Raw genomic sequence first — 17,687 nt, 5'->3', positions numbered from 1 at the left:
ATATAAAGTCACCGCTGAACTTCTTTGGAATTCTTTTCTGGTATTTCTACTGATTTTTCTATTGCCCGTAAAAGTTGCCATCCATAAATTCAGGTGTTTCTGCCTCAGAAACAATTCAGAGAGCAAGACCCTTGCCTAGCCATTTCTAGTGTCAATTTAGACCCTCTTGGGTATGTTAGATATCCACAAGGGTCTGGCAGATATGACAAGATCTGTAGGAGACCCACAGCCTTCCAGAACAGCACTGAACACAAAGGCATCTCTAAAAGCCCCAGTTGCTTAACTCTTGTCCATACAAATTCAGTGAGGTATGTGTTGTAGTTTCAGCTCTGCTTTCTGCTTGCACCTTGGGACACATCTTGATCCACTAGAAAAATTTTCTAAGCCTTTTACAGCTGTGAGTACTCTGGGAATACTCCACGTGTAAATCCAGTCATCTACAGCAGATAAGGGGTTTGAATTTCATTAGTCATTCTGGGAGAATGGTGTACAAGAACCTTGGTTAAAGGGAGGAGATTTAAGTTATGTAGATGATACAAGGTATATTCATTTCAAATGAGAATCTGTATGTATCTGGCCCTTAATTTTCCAGAAAGTATGTGCAAACCACAATTTTTCAAAGACTTAAAAGATGGTTACATTTTCCCTGGCTGCCCTACAAATTATGAGGGCATTGCTGTTGCTCAAAGAAAAGTTCATCAAATTTCAGGGGTTTTTTTGGCCAATGAAACAAATGTTTGCAGCTTTATTTTTCTACATGGCAGGCCTATTTATGGTGTAGGGTCATCTGCCAATACACAAAAATAGTAAAATAATAATCCTGGTATCAGCTGCTATAAATAATATCTGGCCAATCTGTGAAATTTTAAGAAAATGAAAACAGGATCTCAAAACACAGAAGGGTTCAGCCACGTGAAACATTGGTGGCCATTACTATATCTGAAAATGACACCCACGGGTCCTAGGCCATAAGGAAAAACTGAGTTTGATACCAGCTTTCTGTAAGTTTTCCACATATATTAGTAATTTCAGTTGAATTCTGATGTAGTAAACAAAGATAAGATAAAAGAATGAAAAGAAAAGCATTCCTATATATTTCAGTAGGAAATAAATTTGTGGTAGCTGTTTTCCTTAGTAGCATTTTTTTTTTTTTCTGAGAAAGAGTGAAGCATGCTTTTATGTTGAAATGTGAAATGCACAGATGTGGATACAGAAATATCTTCATTGTTTAGTAGTTATAAACTTGTATATTTTAAAAGAAAAAAAAAGGACCTAAATAATATATTCAACTTCTGGTTTTGTCTATTTTTACAGAAATTTATACAGGTATGGAGCAATAATATATGCATCTCTGCGTGATTTTCATTTTGAAGTTTGTGATGTGGGTCTATCTCATGCTTTGTTCCAGCATTGTTGCATGGTCTGCATTATCATATAGAATTAAGGAAATGTTTTTTTACTTGAAAAGCGCTAAGTATTGCTTTTCAAACATCCTTCCTTTGAAAAAAAACCAAACTTATTGATTTTTAATTAGTATGGATTTCACAGAAAATGCCTTTTCACAGATTATATATAGAATCACAAAGCAATTCCTTTCATGGAAGGTAGAATTTGCATTCCAAGGAAAAGAATGCATTTGCTATAAATTTGAACTGAAAGAAAAGACTTGCTATATTTTTAAACTGTTTGAGCAATACTTTGCTTAATTTCAAGTAATATCAATATATGCATGCTTCCTCAGGCATTTTTTTCTTCCTATCCACTTCCAGGGTACTTCTGGTTTTTTATTTACATTTACTAGGCTTTAATCATCTCGGTTGTGGAGGTGTTTTGGTTTCTTATGTCACAAAGTAGATCAAGTTAAGCAGCCAGTTTATAAAATAATGGCAAGCTTAGAGGTAGATCTGAACTTTTCAAAGTTATAGAAAATGACAGTTTTGAACTTTTAATAGAGACAATTTCATATTTAGCATTGAGACATTTAATCTTCAGAGTTGCAGGGACTTCAAATTTTAGGCATCTAACTTATTGCTCATTAGCGTTCCTGGGATTTTATGAGAAGTTTATGAAAGCCTTTGGGGGTCGGAACCATTGAGCTGTATAAAGTTGATGAAAACCAAAACACAGATTTATCTGAAATAAGCAAATAATTTTTTAAATTAAAATTATTGTACCCACTAGTTTCAAAAAATTGTCTTGGAAAAAACAGAAAGTTGCATATAGATTGGCAGCAGGGATTCTGTGGGGATTTTTTCATTTTTATATAGCCTTATAGTGCCTTTGTACACTAGATTATCTGCCATAACTAAACACATTTTTACTTTTATTGAATGGCATTCAATTTACTTAATTTACCTTGGAAAACAGTGGTGATTAACGTTAGAAGTGTCTTTTAGCTCTGTTGTTAAAAGGCAAGTTACAGAAAGACTGAAACTTAATGTTGTTGCAGTGATGTTATGATGATAAAGGAAAAAAACTAAAAACATAGAAAACATCTAAGAAAACATATTTATCATGGAAGATTCACATCAGTCATTGGCTTTTACTTTATATATTAAATTAGTTTAGTGTCATTTTGAAAAAATGGTCTCTGTGTTCTGAACCTGAGCATATAAACTAAACAATGTAAATTTAAATAAAAACATTCCTGAGTTAACATGAACTTTTGAAAATTTTCATGTATTCATGCAAGCCACATAAAATTAGTCTGTTGTAGATTTTGTCCCTATTCTATCCTTACTGACATCCTTTAAGCTGGTGTAATTTTCTCATTTTGTTGAAGCAAAATGCTATTAACTTCATTCATATGATATACATTCTGTTTAATCAAATTTATAACAATGGCGAATAGACTCTAAGCAAGGCTACTGAAATTCAATGATACCAGTGTCATAAGGTCACTGGAGCTGAATAAAATAAAATAAATTAGAAAAAAAAATCTTTTAGTTAGCAAGTGTCTAAAGGTCAGATACAAAGATCAGATTAGCATCACAATTTCCGTCAGAGCAGCTAGTAGAACTGGGACTGTCACACTCACTTCATAACTACACGGCGCAACTATTTCCTCTGACCCCAGCCTGGTGCCCAAGGGTAGGCGCTGCTACCTGGTTGGTTCTTCCTCTCTTGTCCAAACCCCCACATAGACCACTTGGCAATGACAGCACTTGGTCTGTCTTGAGAGCTTTCTGTCCTAAATATGAGTGCATATTTAACACCAGTACCAGACTACTTGGTATGATTTAGGAAATTGCCACCCAAATGACACACTCATTATTCTGATACTACCCACAGATAGTTTATTTTCACTCTGTTGTCATAATCATGCCAGCAGTTTGCAGTCAGATATATTTTGTCATTGATTCAGTCCGTACTTTTACAGCAAAATGCTGACTTTGAAAGCTGTTGTTAGATTTAATTCCTTAAAATGTTAGTAGCAAATGGCTTTTTTATTAAATTATTTTCCAAAAAGAATAATAACATTGAGGAGATGCCGTTTCTGATTATAAGAGAATGCTATACTACACATCAAAACGTTTCATGTACAGATTTATGCTGAGCAAATAAAACAAACAAATGTCAATAGTTTTGCATAAAGAAATGAAAATGTATCTCAGGTAATTTATTTTCTATGTCATTTTTATAAATTATGCTTTTGACTTTTAATAATAGCCTTAACAGGAGAGTCTTTTTCAGAAAAAAAATCTATTTTCAGTGTTCATTTATGATATTTAGAGATTCTACTGTAGAAGTCTTATAAGCAAACACAGTAGAAAAGAGAACTGATTAATATTAGCAGAATGACATTTCTGAATATGCAATATGCTTCTCATTCCTAAACAAACACAATTTTCCAAATAAATTATTCATTATTTGGTATATATTGTATGCTAATAAAGAAGCATGGTATATGCTATGAGTATATGCTTCTATATATAGAGAGAGAAGTATAATATTTAATCCAGTATACTGTGCCACTGAAAAGGAAATTGTCCTTCAACTGACGGTGTAATTTAATCATTTGTGCATATTCTTTTGGGGTTTGTTCAAGTTTATTCTATTAGAGAGGCCTTTAATTGTCTAGTAAAGTAAAGACAATCTATTCTTGTAATCAATAAAATATAGCCAAGAATTAAACAAGCAAAAAGGTTAAAATTCTCTAATGGAAATAAGCACGATTGGAAAGATGTGCTGAACTTATTAATTCATTAATGAACTTCTGTGTTTGATTCTTTCACATTTGATCTGTTGTGCATATTTTCTTTCTCTTTTTTGTCTGCTAACTATGTTTAGTGAATATTACATTTTTACTCTGTGATGGCCAATTTAAAAATCCTGATATGTCAGTGGGAGAGGACAGTTTATAAACTGTTTCCGTGGCACAGCATTCTTTTCTGTTGACAATCACAGAAAAATTCATCTATTTCAGAAACTTACCAGATCATGTGAGAACTTTCCTATATTTAGTAAAAAATGGTATCCAAATTAATCAGCTACAGTTAAAAATTTAATATATATATTTGCACAGAAATTCTCTAAGGAATATTTTACAAGAAGGAGAAAATGTAGAAGACGTTAATTCTGTATCCTGATTAATCTACTTTAATACAGAAATTTTTCACCTATAACCTCTTTGCTGCTTGATTTATCCAAATAGCTTTAATCATACATTTACAGCGTTGTAAAAAAATGCTGATATGAGAGCAACAGCAGCAGTACATTCATTGTACTAACATGTAACCACCATTGCCTATTACAATCCAACCTTAATCTTTGTGTCGATATGCATTTTTTAAAAAAAATCTACTTTAAATCAGCCAACTTTCTTTTCTTGTTTTCTTGCTACTTGTATTGATTAGCATTAATAATAAATTATTTAATAATGAATGATTTTCAGAATTGTATTAAAATAATATAAGCAGTTGTGATCCTCTGAGTCTTTTAAATGGTCTTTTAAATTATTAATTCTTAACACTGAAAGTTAAAAATTAATTGATTCAGGGAAAGGGACCGAGTGAGTGGGACACAGTCTTATTATTTTCTTGGGTTTTTGTTTTCCCAATCTTCCAGTCTGAATATGAATGAAATCTTTCCCATTTCTGCCAGTAGCAGAAAAAGATTTTCCATGCAGTGATATGCAGGAAAGCTGGATGGGAGGGAAAAGAGGTTGAATTTCTAATTAAAGAGTGGTGAAGGTTGCTTGAAAGAAGGCACTGCAAAAATTGTTTAGAATACTACTAGCAATAAATATTATACCACATGTTTTGGCCTCATTTGGTAAATAGGATTGTTAACCCAGGTCATCAACTTTATGACCAGATTTTAATTTACCATTCTTTATAAATATCAGGATAATATAAATATTTTTTGCTTTGTGCTGTTTCACTTTACTATAGCTAGAATAAAAGAAGTAATTTATGTTTTCCCTAATTCCTTACAGAGGGGGAAAAAGTCTTTTTTGTCAAGGAGCAATTCTGGTGTAATTTCGAATCAGTACAAACTTCACTGGAATTCATACCCTTCTGGGGAGCTACCTTGAGCAAGAATCTGAAGAAGAGGTATAAACTCATGCTCCTGCTTGCAGAACAGCATGGGAGGAAGGTGCATGAACTCCTTACCAGCCTCCCTGGTTGAGTTGCCATGCTGCCAGGGGAAGGAGCTGGGGAGGAAGAACAGGCTACACAGCATCAGTGATGACAAAATGGAATATGAAGAGGTTTTTCTTAGAGACTTGAAGGGACAAAAGCCTGATACCCACAGGAGCAGGATCAGAGGAGGGGGGAAGGATAGGTAGAGGACACACTCAGGCACAGGCGGACAGAGACTCTACAACAGTGGAAGCTGGAAGATGATTACTTCTGACAGCTTGAAGGAGACTTTCTCTTCACCTTCAGAGGTTCATTGATGGAATAAGTATTGGGCCATGACAACAAGTGAGGAAGAGTCAGTTTCATCTGCAGAGGCATGTAAGCTGTCTGAGTCTGATGCATACACCCTCATCAGTACCACTAAAATGAAGCAATGGTTGGCAATAGATAGACTCCCTTCTCTGAGGGAGAGTAGTACCCACCTGTTGACCAGATTTGATCTCTGAGGAGGTTTATTTGCATGCCAGAGGTCTGGATTCAGGATGTGGGAAAGAGATTGCCAAAGCTTGTCTGATGCCCAGCTTTTGCTGCTTGTCCATGCAGGCACCAATGATACTGCCAACAGAGACCCTGAGCACATCAACAGTGACTAGTGGACTCTAGCGGTACGGGTGATGGCTCTGGGGGCCCAGCCAGAGTTTTCCACAGCACTGCTGGTAGGAACAGAAACATCCTGGGGTTTAATATCTGATTAGTGGTACAGACAAGACTTCATCTTTTATTACCATGGGGCCCTCTGAGCAATGAGGTTGTTGCGGATGGAGTGAGGGTGCACTTCACTCGTAAGAGAGAAGTAAAATATAGTTTATTGATACAGAATAGGGAGTTAACAAAGTTCAATACGACAGTGTTTTAACAAGATTCAATGGCAAGGCACACTTGATTGTTTACTGCATAGAGGACAGGGTCAGACAAAACTGTCAGGGAGACCCTCCCGTTGAGTCACGAGGTTCGGAAAGGACTCCCTTGCTTTCTAAACTCCTTCTCAGAGAGGAGTCTAGGTGCGGCTAGATCCAATCCTAGTCCCAGACTTGGTCAACCGTTTATGTCTAAAGGATTATATATGTGCGCAATCAATCCTTTATATCACTTAGCTAAGATTTCAAAGTTTAGCATGCTGTTAGTCACTTACCGAGGATCTGTTGCACCAAGGAATCTCTCAACCTCGAGGAGTAACCTTGAGAGGCCTCCCTGCTCAAGAGGAGATCCTGGCATGCAGCCCACTGTTGTGCAGGAGAGCTTAAAGGGCCCTGGGCTGTCCACTATTTAAGGAGTAAGATGATTGACTTATGGTCATATTTGCATATCAGCAAGAGGTTTAGATCCCTGCTTCAGGCAGCCCTTGGCTACTTTGTTGCCATTCGTCCTCAAGGTCCAGCATAAGCTGGATGCAGCTATCAGGATGACTCCCACTGATGGTTACTGCTTGTGCAGGGAGCAGGGGGGAGGCGGGGAGCACACCGCCACAGAGGTCTGATGGGGAAAGATGGAATCAATCTAAAAAAAGAGGGGAGAGGATCTTTGCCAATGGGATTGTGAACTCTGTGAAGAGAGTTTTAAACTACATTAATGAGGGAATGCAGAGAAAAACCTAAAGGGAAGTGGAGGTACATGGAGCTGGAAAGAATTGCCTGTGGGAAAGCATGATCAGGGAAGCCGTCACACTTCCTTGGAGTGCAACTGGGGGCCCATCTCAAGTGCCTGCACACAACGTACACAGCACAGGAAAGACAGAAGGAGTAAGAAGTCTATGTCCTTTCTCAGAACTACAGCCTTCTATCGGAAGAACAACACACACCGTGAGATAGCTCACCTTACTGGTGTGCTGCAATGGATGGATGCAAGCTCTCTGGAAATAGAGGCAGGGAAGATGAGGAGGCTGGGCTGAACTTCATGCAAAGCGGTGTCTTGAATGCATGGAGCCTTGCTATGGAATGGGTGATGGTGATGCACTGCTCAAATTGATGGGACAGGATGGAAAGGGAACCATTTAAAGAAACATTGTGGTGGGTGTCTGCTACAGACAGCTTGATCCAGAAAAGTTTATGAAGTCATCTTTAGGAAACTGGAAAAAGACTCATGAACACAAGCCCCAGTTTTCATTGGGATATTACCACCCTGACCTTTGCTGGAACGACAACATGGAAAGACCCAAGTAATCCAGGAGATTTTTGGACCATGTTGAGTACAGTTTTTTGAAACAATTGCGGGGTGAGACAACTGGGGGAGGTACTTATCTGGATTCTCTATTCGTGAATAAGAAAGAGGTGGTTTTGGATGTAAAGGTCAAAACCAGCTTTGGCAATAATGGCAGTGAGATGATGGAGTTTATAGTCCTAGGAGAAAGGAGAAATTCAAGTAGCAGAATAATGATTCTGGACTTCAGTGACCTGGCTTTGGTTTGCTCAGGGATCTGCTTGGCAAGCTCCCATTACAGACTGCACTGAAGGGAAAACTGTTTTATCTTGGGCCCACTGATTTATCTTGAAGGACAGTTTCCTCAAAGCACAGTTCTTTCCAATGTGCAGGAACTCAAGCAGATGTGGCAGAAAAATGGGCAAATGGAGAACTCCTGGCTGAGTTTAAAGAGAAAAGGAAGTGCACAGAAGGTAGTGTAATGGTGAGCTACCTATCCAGAGGCACCCAGTCACACAGGAACAGAATTAGGAAAGCTAAAGGGCAACTGGAGCTAAAACTATCAAGGCAACTGAAGGGCAACAAGAAAGATTTCCATAGGTCTACCAGTAACAAAGAAAGATGGAGAAAAATGAGATCACATTACTGAATTGACAAAGGACATGGAGAATTCTGAGATACTCAATGACTCTTTCATGCTGTTTTTCCACCAGTGGGGGAGCTGGGCTTGTTCACCCTGGAGAAGAGTTTCAGGGAGACCTAACAGTAGCCTTACACTTATTTAATATGAGCTAATAGAGAAGACAGATTCAGGCTCCTTTTCTCAGAGCACACAGTGAAAGACATCTATCCAAGCGTTCACAAAAAAACCCCAAAACGTTATCATCACTTAGTGGATTTGAGGTGATAAATATGTCAATATGTGTTAAAATTTATGAAAGCAACAGAAGAACCTGAAAGTGCAGGTTACCTTCCTTTCTGAGTCTGTTCACATTGAACCTTTTACATTTCAAATATTTCCAAAAATCTTCTCAGAAATTGTTTCAGATAGTAAGAATAATCTTCAGCTGAAGCTTAAAATAAATTATTAATTTCTGAATAAGAAAAATACATTTTTATCCATAGTTCTTTGAAGATCACTGTTTTTTGGAGGGACTCAGACCAGACAAAAGTTGTTCAGTTACTCTTTGGTCAATGATACAATTTTCTACACACACTGTGGAAAGAAAAGGCAGAAGAAACCCGATATGTTATTGAATCAGCAGAGCAGAATGTTTGAAATAAAAATCATACATAGAAGACAGGGGTCTGGAGTATATTGAGAGTTTTTAAAAAAAAAAAGGTAATACTTTTCTGAAATATATAGTTAACTCATGAAACTATGCCACAGGATATTGAGATTAAAAACTTAAAATTCATTAGCATTCATATGACAGAACTGTGCACAGTCCTATTTATACTGGACAAATATTTGTAAATTATATAAACCTGTGGCCTTCAGGACATATGTCCTCACTGATTCTTATTGCCTCTTTATTTTCCAGTTGTTCACCAAAACTCTGTTACACTCTCATCCAAAAAGTGGTGGTATTTAGCATTGGAGAAGAATACTATAGTAGGGGAAAACTGATGCGCTGTGGCATGACTTTTGCTTTATCTGCAAGAAATTTCTACCCATACAAACACTTGGCATGTAAGAGGATGGGCAAATCTGTTTAAAGGTTCTTCCATCAACACAGAGGAAAAACAAGTACTGCATTACTGGATCATCTGACAGTTCCACTTATGATTGTGAACCATGTGTTAAGCTTATTTGTGTGGGTGTGAACTTCACTTTAGGAATCAACAGGGTTGTCACCCATGTCAAGCTGTTGTGATATAAAGATGAAAACTTCAGGGCAAAATCTCAATGTGCCATATGGCTGCTTTTGCTATGTAATTTCATGAATTCCAGATCTGAGAGTTGGCTGCCTATGGCAGGATCATCCTGCAGCGGGGAGACCACTGGTGACATAAAGACAGGGAACAACTTGTGCCATTCTTTTTCTCCTCTGTCAGCATAACTAATGGGGTCAAAGGGTTGTTGTTTTCTTTTTTTTTACCTCAATTCTGTTCCTACTTGTTGCTTTTGCTACTAGAATCCTTGAGAATTCAGTCCTTAGATGACTGTGTCTTACAGTAAGGAATCACCTTACCTAAAATCCTGCTGACATTTTGGACAGTGCGTGTATCATTATTATGAAGGTCTCTTCATAGCCAGTGTGCTACTATGTGATCAACAGTTACTATGTGATTAACAGTAAAACAAAAGAAGGCAGCTAATGCAGTACAGGCTAACAAAATTTTGTCTATAATGACAGTACAAGCAAAGGAGGAGATAACACGGGTTCAGCTGACTGCAACCGATAATAAGCCTATAATAACTGTGCGCCTGACCATCCTTTTTTATAGCAGAGTCCAAATCATTTTTCGGACTATGCATCTCAGTAAATATAAAAGTACATTTCCCAAGTTAAATTTAAATAACATTCAGTCTCATGGACACCTTAATATTGAAGTTATCCAATGAATGTTTTTCATCCTTGCACCATATCCTACAAATTTAAGGAATTTTAAGCTTTCAAATAAGTCACAGAATGGCACTAAGTGGCACTGTAGCTTGACCTCAACCACTGTGCTGTAGTTAAAGTCGTCTTCTTCTGAAACCATAATAAAATATTCAATATATTCCTCCAGAATAAGCTAACCACTTAACTGATTCAGTTTCCCCAAAATTATATCCAAAAACCCTGTATAAATTGCCAGTTCTGTTAGTTAACAACTGGTCTACAAACTTAAAGCTGCCATATACTATAGGTGACCTGTAACACTGGTTGAGTCTTTGTCAGGAATTCTTGTCCAAAATTTTGAGCCTGAAAAGAAATTGAAAGTTCTCAGTAGTATTACCCATCTCATGAACATGGCTTACCTCGTGTACCGGGTTCAGGTGCTCCGTGCTGGCAGCGGGGGCTGCAGGGCGGCCTCTGTGAGGAGAGGCCAGGGCTGCCTCATGCTGGATACAGCCAGTTCCAGACGGCTCCAACCGACCCACCGCAGGGCACAGCTGAGACCCCAGCCAAGGTGGTGGTGCCTCAGGGAAAACGTGTGTAAGAAAGGGCAAAATGTTGCACAAGCAGCGAGGAGTGAGGGAAAAAGTGTGAGAAACAGCCCTGCAAACACTGAGGTGAGTGAAGGGGGTGGGGGGAGGAGGTGCTCCAGGCACTAGAGCAGGTGTTCCAGGCCCCGCAGCCTCTGGAGAAGACTGTGGTGGAGCAGGCTCCTGGCAGGAACTGTGGCCTGTGGGGGGTCCACACTGAAGCAGGGAAAAAATGTGAGAAGGAAGGAGGGGAAGAGGAGAACTGTTATGGACTGACCACAACTGCCATTCCCCATCTCCCCGTGCTGCTCAGGGTGGGGAGGAGGTAGAGGAGTCTGGAGTGAAGGAGTAAAGTTGGGCCTGGGAAGAAGAGGGGGATGGAGGCAGATGGTTTTAGTTTTGTGTTTATTTCTCGCCATGCTATTCTAACTGGCAATCAATTTGACCAGTTTTCCCAAAGTCGAGTCTCTTTTGCCTGTGACAGTAATTGGTAAGTGATGTCCCTATCTTTATCCTGACCTACAAGGTTTTCTGTCTTATTTTCTCCACCCGCCCTGTTGAGGTGGAGTGAGAGAGTGGCTGGGTGGGCATCTGGCAGCCAGCCAAGGTCAACCCACCACAACATAACTGTATGGATTTGATTTTCAACACGACTACCCAGGTGCTTTATGTTATAGCATCACATTGCCCATCACTGGGTTAAGGTTACAGCCTGTCTAATGAAGAGGGAAGTTGTTGGGGCAGGGAGAAGGTGCTCCAGGAAGGAATGGCTGGGCAACCAGAGCTGGGGCAATGGCACTGGGGAAGTGGGCAGAGGGCCTGGAGTACAGCAAACCCTGGACAGCTCTGCCAGAAAGCATAGCACAGACACAGCCCAGTCTCAGCAGTCACAGAAAGGCAGATGGGCTTCAAAGGGGCTCCAAGGGTCTTGTGCAGTTTGTTGCAGCCCTGAAAGCCACTGAGCTCTGTCTGAAACTAAAGCTGAAAGAATAGACTTGCCTTCAGCAACACTGAGGGAAAAGGGAGGCAGCTTTACAAACCCAAACCCATTGGTCTCTGTTCTCTCTGCCCTCATCATTTTGAGTTTTGTTACTGGAAAACATTAATCAGTCTTTCTTATGTTTTCTAGCAAACTAAGACTTACTTTAAAGGGCCTTTTAATCTTTTTTGATCCATTTATTGCAAATTAAAGATTTAGATGAGGGCATCTGCGACCCAAGATCACCATCACACAGTTCATTGATTAGACCAGATAAACATATATAATCTGTTAGACACTACAGTGTTTGTTAGGAAAGAGTAGAAAGGGACTGTGTGAGATTTTCTATTGTACAGAATTTTTATAAACAATGGAGGTAGTCATTCATTATTAAATACATACATAATTTCAGTAAAATAATTTGTGTGTAGTCATAAATTGCAAGCAGAATAATTATACAAGGTTACTTGCATTTCACTGATGTTCAGGATTATGGGTTAATGTATAAACAGCTCATATGATAGCTGTGACAACAGGATATCAGGAAGAAATAACTGGAAGCTTCAAAACAAAATTCATCAATTATTTTTAAATACACTTTTTGAGCCATTTTAGAGGATAAGGGTAAACAGAAAAACTATAAAATATATTGAGATAGCTATTATGATTTTAAAATGCAATGTCATTATATAAACAAAACATAAAATTGTCTTTTTTTGTTTGTAATTCTACAAAGTGAATAAATGTTTCTGCATGATAATGTACATATATGTACCTCTGAGACCCTCCAACTCAATTTTAACCAGGGTTATAAAGAAAATACAGCTCATAATAGGCAGCAGCTGCAAGGGATATGTTCATTAGTTAAACACTGACAGCTTTGCCATTTTCCTTTTCAGGCTTGAACTGTGAGTTTAGGCCTTGTGAGGCCAGCAATCCCTGTGAGAACGGAGCTGTGTGTATAGAAGAAATGAATTTGGATGTTTTTCCCCTTGGATTCCAGTGCCAGTGTGTGAAGGGCTTTGCAGGTCCACGTTGTGAGATCAATGTCAATGAGTGCAGTTCTAACCCTTGCCTCCATGGATACTGCTATGACAGTAAGTTCAGTCTGGTTACTCACTTTAATGTAGAGTAGTCTTTCTGTTGAAGCGTCTGTAGCTACTGAGCTGCTCTGGGGAGAACAGTGGATAATTTACTGAAATTTAGCTTGTCTGAAGCTCCACAGCCAGCACCAGGAGGATTATTTTTGCCAAAATGCCTCAACTCCTGGCACTGGGGTTTGTGTGTTCAGGGGGTCAGAATTGCAGCTAATGAGAAATTTTAATGAGATTTGTGCTGTCTCCTTTGATACCTAAATTAGCCAAACATATCTTACATTGTGCATTTGATGAGAGAATATTCAGGTGCTGAAAAGGAGCTCATGGAGCAGTCAGGCAGTATATGTCATAATTCTAATGAGTCCAAAAACTGCATTAAATATCAAACTGATGCAAAATGGAGTGACTGTTTACTATTAAGCACCTTCTGTCACATAACTATTTAACTTCCACTTTCACTGATAGATATACTTAAAGGTTTTAGAAGCAACTTGGTAATTAATTACTCTACTGTATTCTGTCTGGATTGGCAGGCTAAGTTTAGTAGCACCCATTATGTATGGAGTACTTACGGGAAAGTTTTATGGAGCTGTTACCACCTATCAGACACTTTCTATGCTTGGTAAAAAATAAATAGAAGTGGTAATTTTCACAGAATCTTATAATACTGGCTGGAAAGCAGAATGACAGCCGGAGGTCATGTAGTCAAACCTGCATGAAGCTGGACTATCAACTGTGCCAGAACAGGTCAGTCAGGGCTTTTTCTAGCTGAGTTTTGAAAGTCTCTAAGGATGGACAGAAATTCCACAAAGTCTTTGAGATAACCTATTCCACCGATGCACTACTCTTGTAATGTTCTCCCCCCAGTCCCATCTGAATCTCCTAAGCTGTAACTTTTGGCCATTGCCCCTTATTATATCATCTAACACTACTAAGAGGAATCCAGTTCTGTCATTTGTGCAACTGCCCTTGAAGTTATTGTTATATAGCCCTCTAACTATTAACCCTCTCAAAAGGGACTAATACAAAGCAAGCCCATCTGACTCAACTTTTCCTCATAGGTCCCATACTTTAAGCACTGAGCAACTGTGTGTGTCTTCTGCTATATCTCTCTTGTGTTTCCCCACATGCCTTTTAAAATGAGAATGAAGACTGGAGAATTTCCCTGAAATTCAAAATTTTTACACAAATTTGCAGAAGATCTAATCAACTTAGTGGTTTCAGATGAGATCTTAAAGAACTGACCCCAAATTACTAAATATACCATTGCCTAAAACTCTCCTAGTTAAAAAACAAAACAAAACAAAAACTCTCAATAAGCTTTAAGAATTCTATCTTCCCATATAAGGTGACTGGCTTCATATTTTATCTAGTGAAGACTATTTCCTAACAAGTTTACAGATGTTTTCTATGTTCTCTACATTGGTTCAGAGATATTTTTGAACTGGAATTTAGATGAGCTGCAGTAAAGTTCTTCATGCTCACAAAGCGCCAGGTCTTTTGGGGATAGCTTGTCTTGTGGTGCCTCTGGACTTGAGTTATGTTATGTGGACGTCTCAGTTCTTCTGCACTGTGTGCACTGGCTGCAGAAAGCTGGAAACCTGAGGAAGCTAGGAAGCTCTTAGCAGATGAATAATGCTCCTGCTCTGAAGGACTGAAAGCATTTAATGAATACAATAGCAGCTACATGCACAGACACAATGGCAGAGTAGACTCCAAGGTAAATCTCAGCGATAATGAAGAATCCAGGGACCTCTTTGAGGTTAGAATAAATGCAGGCCTGCAAGAAGTGCAATTATTGCTGTCACGAGCTCCTTACATGTATGTAGCACTCTGAAGTTTCCTCTCCGTTTGTATCATTAATGATGAAAAAGGGAGAGGATTCTTATTATTAGCTTGTTAAGATTAAAATGAAGCATTGAAATACATCATAGGTTGAGCTGCCAAATTCAACTCAAGCAAGTTTTCCTTTAATATAGTGGTATAATATGAGGCATTCCTTACCAGAAACCCCCCCCCAACAAACCAAACAATGTTTAACTGCCCCATCTCATTTAGGCACAATATCAAAGATAAAATCTTATGTACTTTGTGTACAGTTTTGTGATGGAAAATTACTCATTAGCTTATAAGATGCCATCACTTTTTCAGAAGCTATTAATGGGTCATTGATTTATAATTCTTATGTCAAAGTATTTTAATTTTTTTAAGTAAAATGCAGTATATGAATGTGCTTTCATATTAAAAAGGTGTTTTGAGATATTGCATTTCATTTATTTCAATTTTTTAACACGTCCACACCTTTTAGGTAAAGCCGGTCCAAATCTTTTCCAGCTAGTAGTCATGACTGTAACTTACATAATGTTACTACTTTGTTGTTATTCTAAAACACTTTAGTACTTTTAGTACTAACATACCATCTCTGTTACAGTTGTCGATGGCTTCTATTGTTTGTGCAACCCAGGATATGCAGGACTGAAATGTGACCAGGACATTGATGACTGCATAATCAATGCTTGTGAACACAATTCTACATGTGTTGATCTACATCTGGTTAGTAGAGAATATCTTTTAATTAAAATGATTGCTAAGTTTTCTTCCTGAAATCTGAAGCAATACTATTGCGATTTCTAAACCACCACTTAATCCATACACCTGTCAAGTTTTATAATCGTGCTTTCCAGTCACTGTTTTTTTGTTTATCTGTAACGATATAGGCAGTGGGAAAGAGGAATGTTTTTATCATTTAAAGCAGTTATTGAGTCAACATGGTTATTTGGGGAATTCAAAAGGAGCGGAATATTTTCAACTAGGTGTGTTTATGGCCTCATTATAAGTGACAGGAATACTCATTTACACCTATGACATTGGCTTCAAAGGGGCTTAAAAAGTATTTTACCCCCCAAAAATGGCTTTACTTTAAGTACTTCAGCATTTATTTTCAAAATTCTTCAGCTACATTCGTTCCTGAAACATGAAAAGTGTTAAAAATAACTTATTTCTTCTCAGAAATAAAAGCATCTGATCAACTGATTCCTTCATGGGAGGAAAGGAGAAGAAAGACATGCACATTGTGTAAACTTTGGCACCAGAGGTGGCCCATGTTCTGTGTCACTCCCTCCAGGAATCTGTCAGGAACCAATTTGTTTTCAATGTACTTAATAGGGACACTAAGACTATACAGTATGAATATTGTCCTTACAAAACATTCAGACTGTCAGAGAAATTGGGGGTGGTTAAAAAAAAAAAAAAAGGAAGAAGGGTGGCTTTTTTTTGCCTTCTTCTAGTTTTTCCCAGCATGTTTGTGAGAATATTAAACTAATAAAATGTTAAAGCAAGGTGTAGAATTCAGATTAATATTAAGATGCCTGAATGTAAGTGTCTATATATGGTACGAGCTAAGCATCCAAGCACCCACCAAAGGTGCTAGAATCCTTGCTGATGCAGTCAGCACAATGCAGAGAGTGATTCAGCTGCTCATCTTGTAGATGTCCGCTTCGAGTGAACTGAACAACTCTGCAGGTACCACTTGACTGTATAGCTAGGCTGTATTAGTGCTGAAGCAGGCACCCCTGCTGATTTCCAGCTGAATCCCATCCCAGAAGCCCAGAAATATGTGAGGGGTGTGTGGGTTTCTGGGGTTTTGTTGGTTGGGTTTTTGTTGTTTTGCCCTTTTTTTTTTTTTTTTTTTTTTTTTTAAGTATGTACATAAAGAAATTGCACTTTTTTCTGACAAACCCTCGTGGTAACCCACAGCTATCACTATTTCTTAAACTTGAACAGAAGCTACATGCTTCAAGAGAATTTTCTCAAATACTCTACTCTGAGTTCCAAGTGGTTTCTTCTTTTCACAGTTAGAACGCCTTATGAACTGTATAAATTTTCTTGTAAATATGCTTCAACAACTAGTAAATGCCTTGGACAAAATCAAATTCTTGATATGGAGACCACAGAGCTTGTTACACTTTTGTTCTTGTCTTTGGATGCTATTGTAAATGCATATTTTTTTACCAGTAGACCGCAATTAATATTTCAAGCTGTCATACTGGACATATACTACCATCTTAAAATCAGGTTAGAGAGCACTCCAGAAATAAATTTTATGCTCACAATGCATGTACTGTCCTATCTTCCATGAGATTGTGTTGTATACGTAGACATTCCACATATTATTCCTAACTGCACTTGATGCTTTAACTGAGACTGATAAAATGGAGCTGTATATGCAAAAGTTTAAACAACATCCTTTCCCCAAAAATAAAGATATCAGAAATGGACAAAATTATGGGTTCTTTATAAAATAAACATATTGTTCCATCAAGAATGTCTGCTAAGCTTCACTGAATGAGTTGTAATATTGATCTTGGGGGACTTTTTAATTTGGGCAAAATTAAACCTGACAAAGAATGGTAGCTCACTGCAATTTTTAACACTGTTTTAGATTTTTCTTCATAAGCCTTTCACACTGTTATTTTCTTGATTCATTTGTGTTTATTTTTGTCCTGCAATACCTATACATTTCTCATCTTCTTTGTCACAGACCTATGCCATTTTAAATGGACTGTGACACAGCAAATCAGTGAGATCCTTGCAGACTCCCTGTTTCAGAGAAAGCCTGACGTTAAAAAAATCTAACCTATGTGGATTCAGTTACTAACTACAGAAAATAAATACTGTAGAAACTTAATGGCAAG

At 38.0% G+C, this 17,687-nt stretch overlaps 1 protein-coding gene across 1 annotated transcript in view; it reads left to right on the top strand.

Annotated features, from left to right (window-relative positions):
- EYS (eyes shut homolog) overlaps window positions 1-17,687 on the top strand; it is a 951,425-nt gene that overhangs the window by 313,848 nt on the left and 619,890 nt on the right. The window contains exons 20-21 of the mRNA XM_075497152.1: window positions 12,796-12,993; window positions 15,425-15,546. Coding sequence (XP_075353267.1) covers window positions 12,796-12,993; window positions 15,425-15,546 — 320 coding nt within the window. The remainder of the gene's footprint in view (window positions 1-12,795; window positions 12,994-15,424; window positions 15,547-17,687) is intronic.

The sequence above is a fragment of the Mycteria americana genome, chromosome 3 (genome assembly GCF_035582795.1).
Source record: "Mycteria americana isolate JAX WOST 10 ecotype Jacksonville Zoo and Gardens chromosome 3, USCA_MyAme_1.0, whole genome shotgun sequence".
Taxonomy (NCBI): domain Eukaryota; kingdom Metazoa; phylum Chordata; class Aves; order Ciconiiformes; family Ciconiidae; genus Mycteria; species Mycteria americana.
The sequence above is the reverse complement of the archived record's forward strand: the minus strand, read 5'-3'. Positions and strand labels throughout refer to the sequence as shown.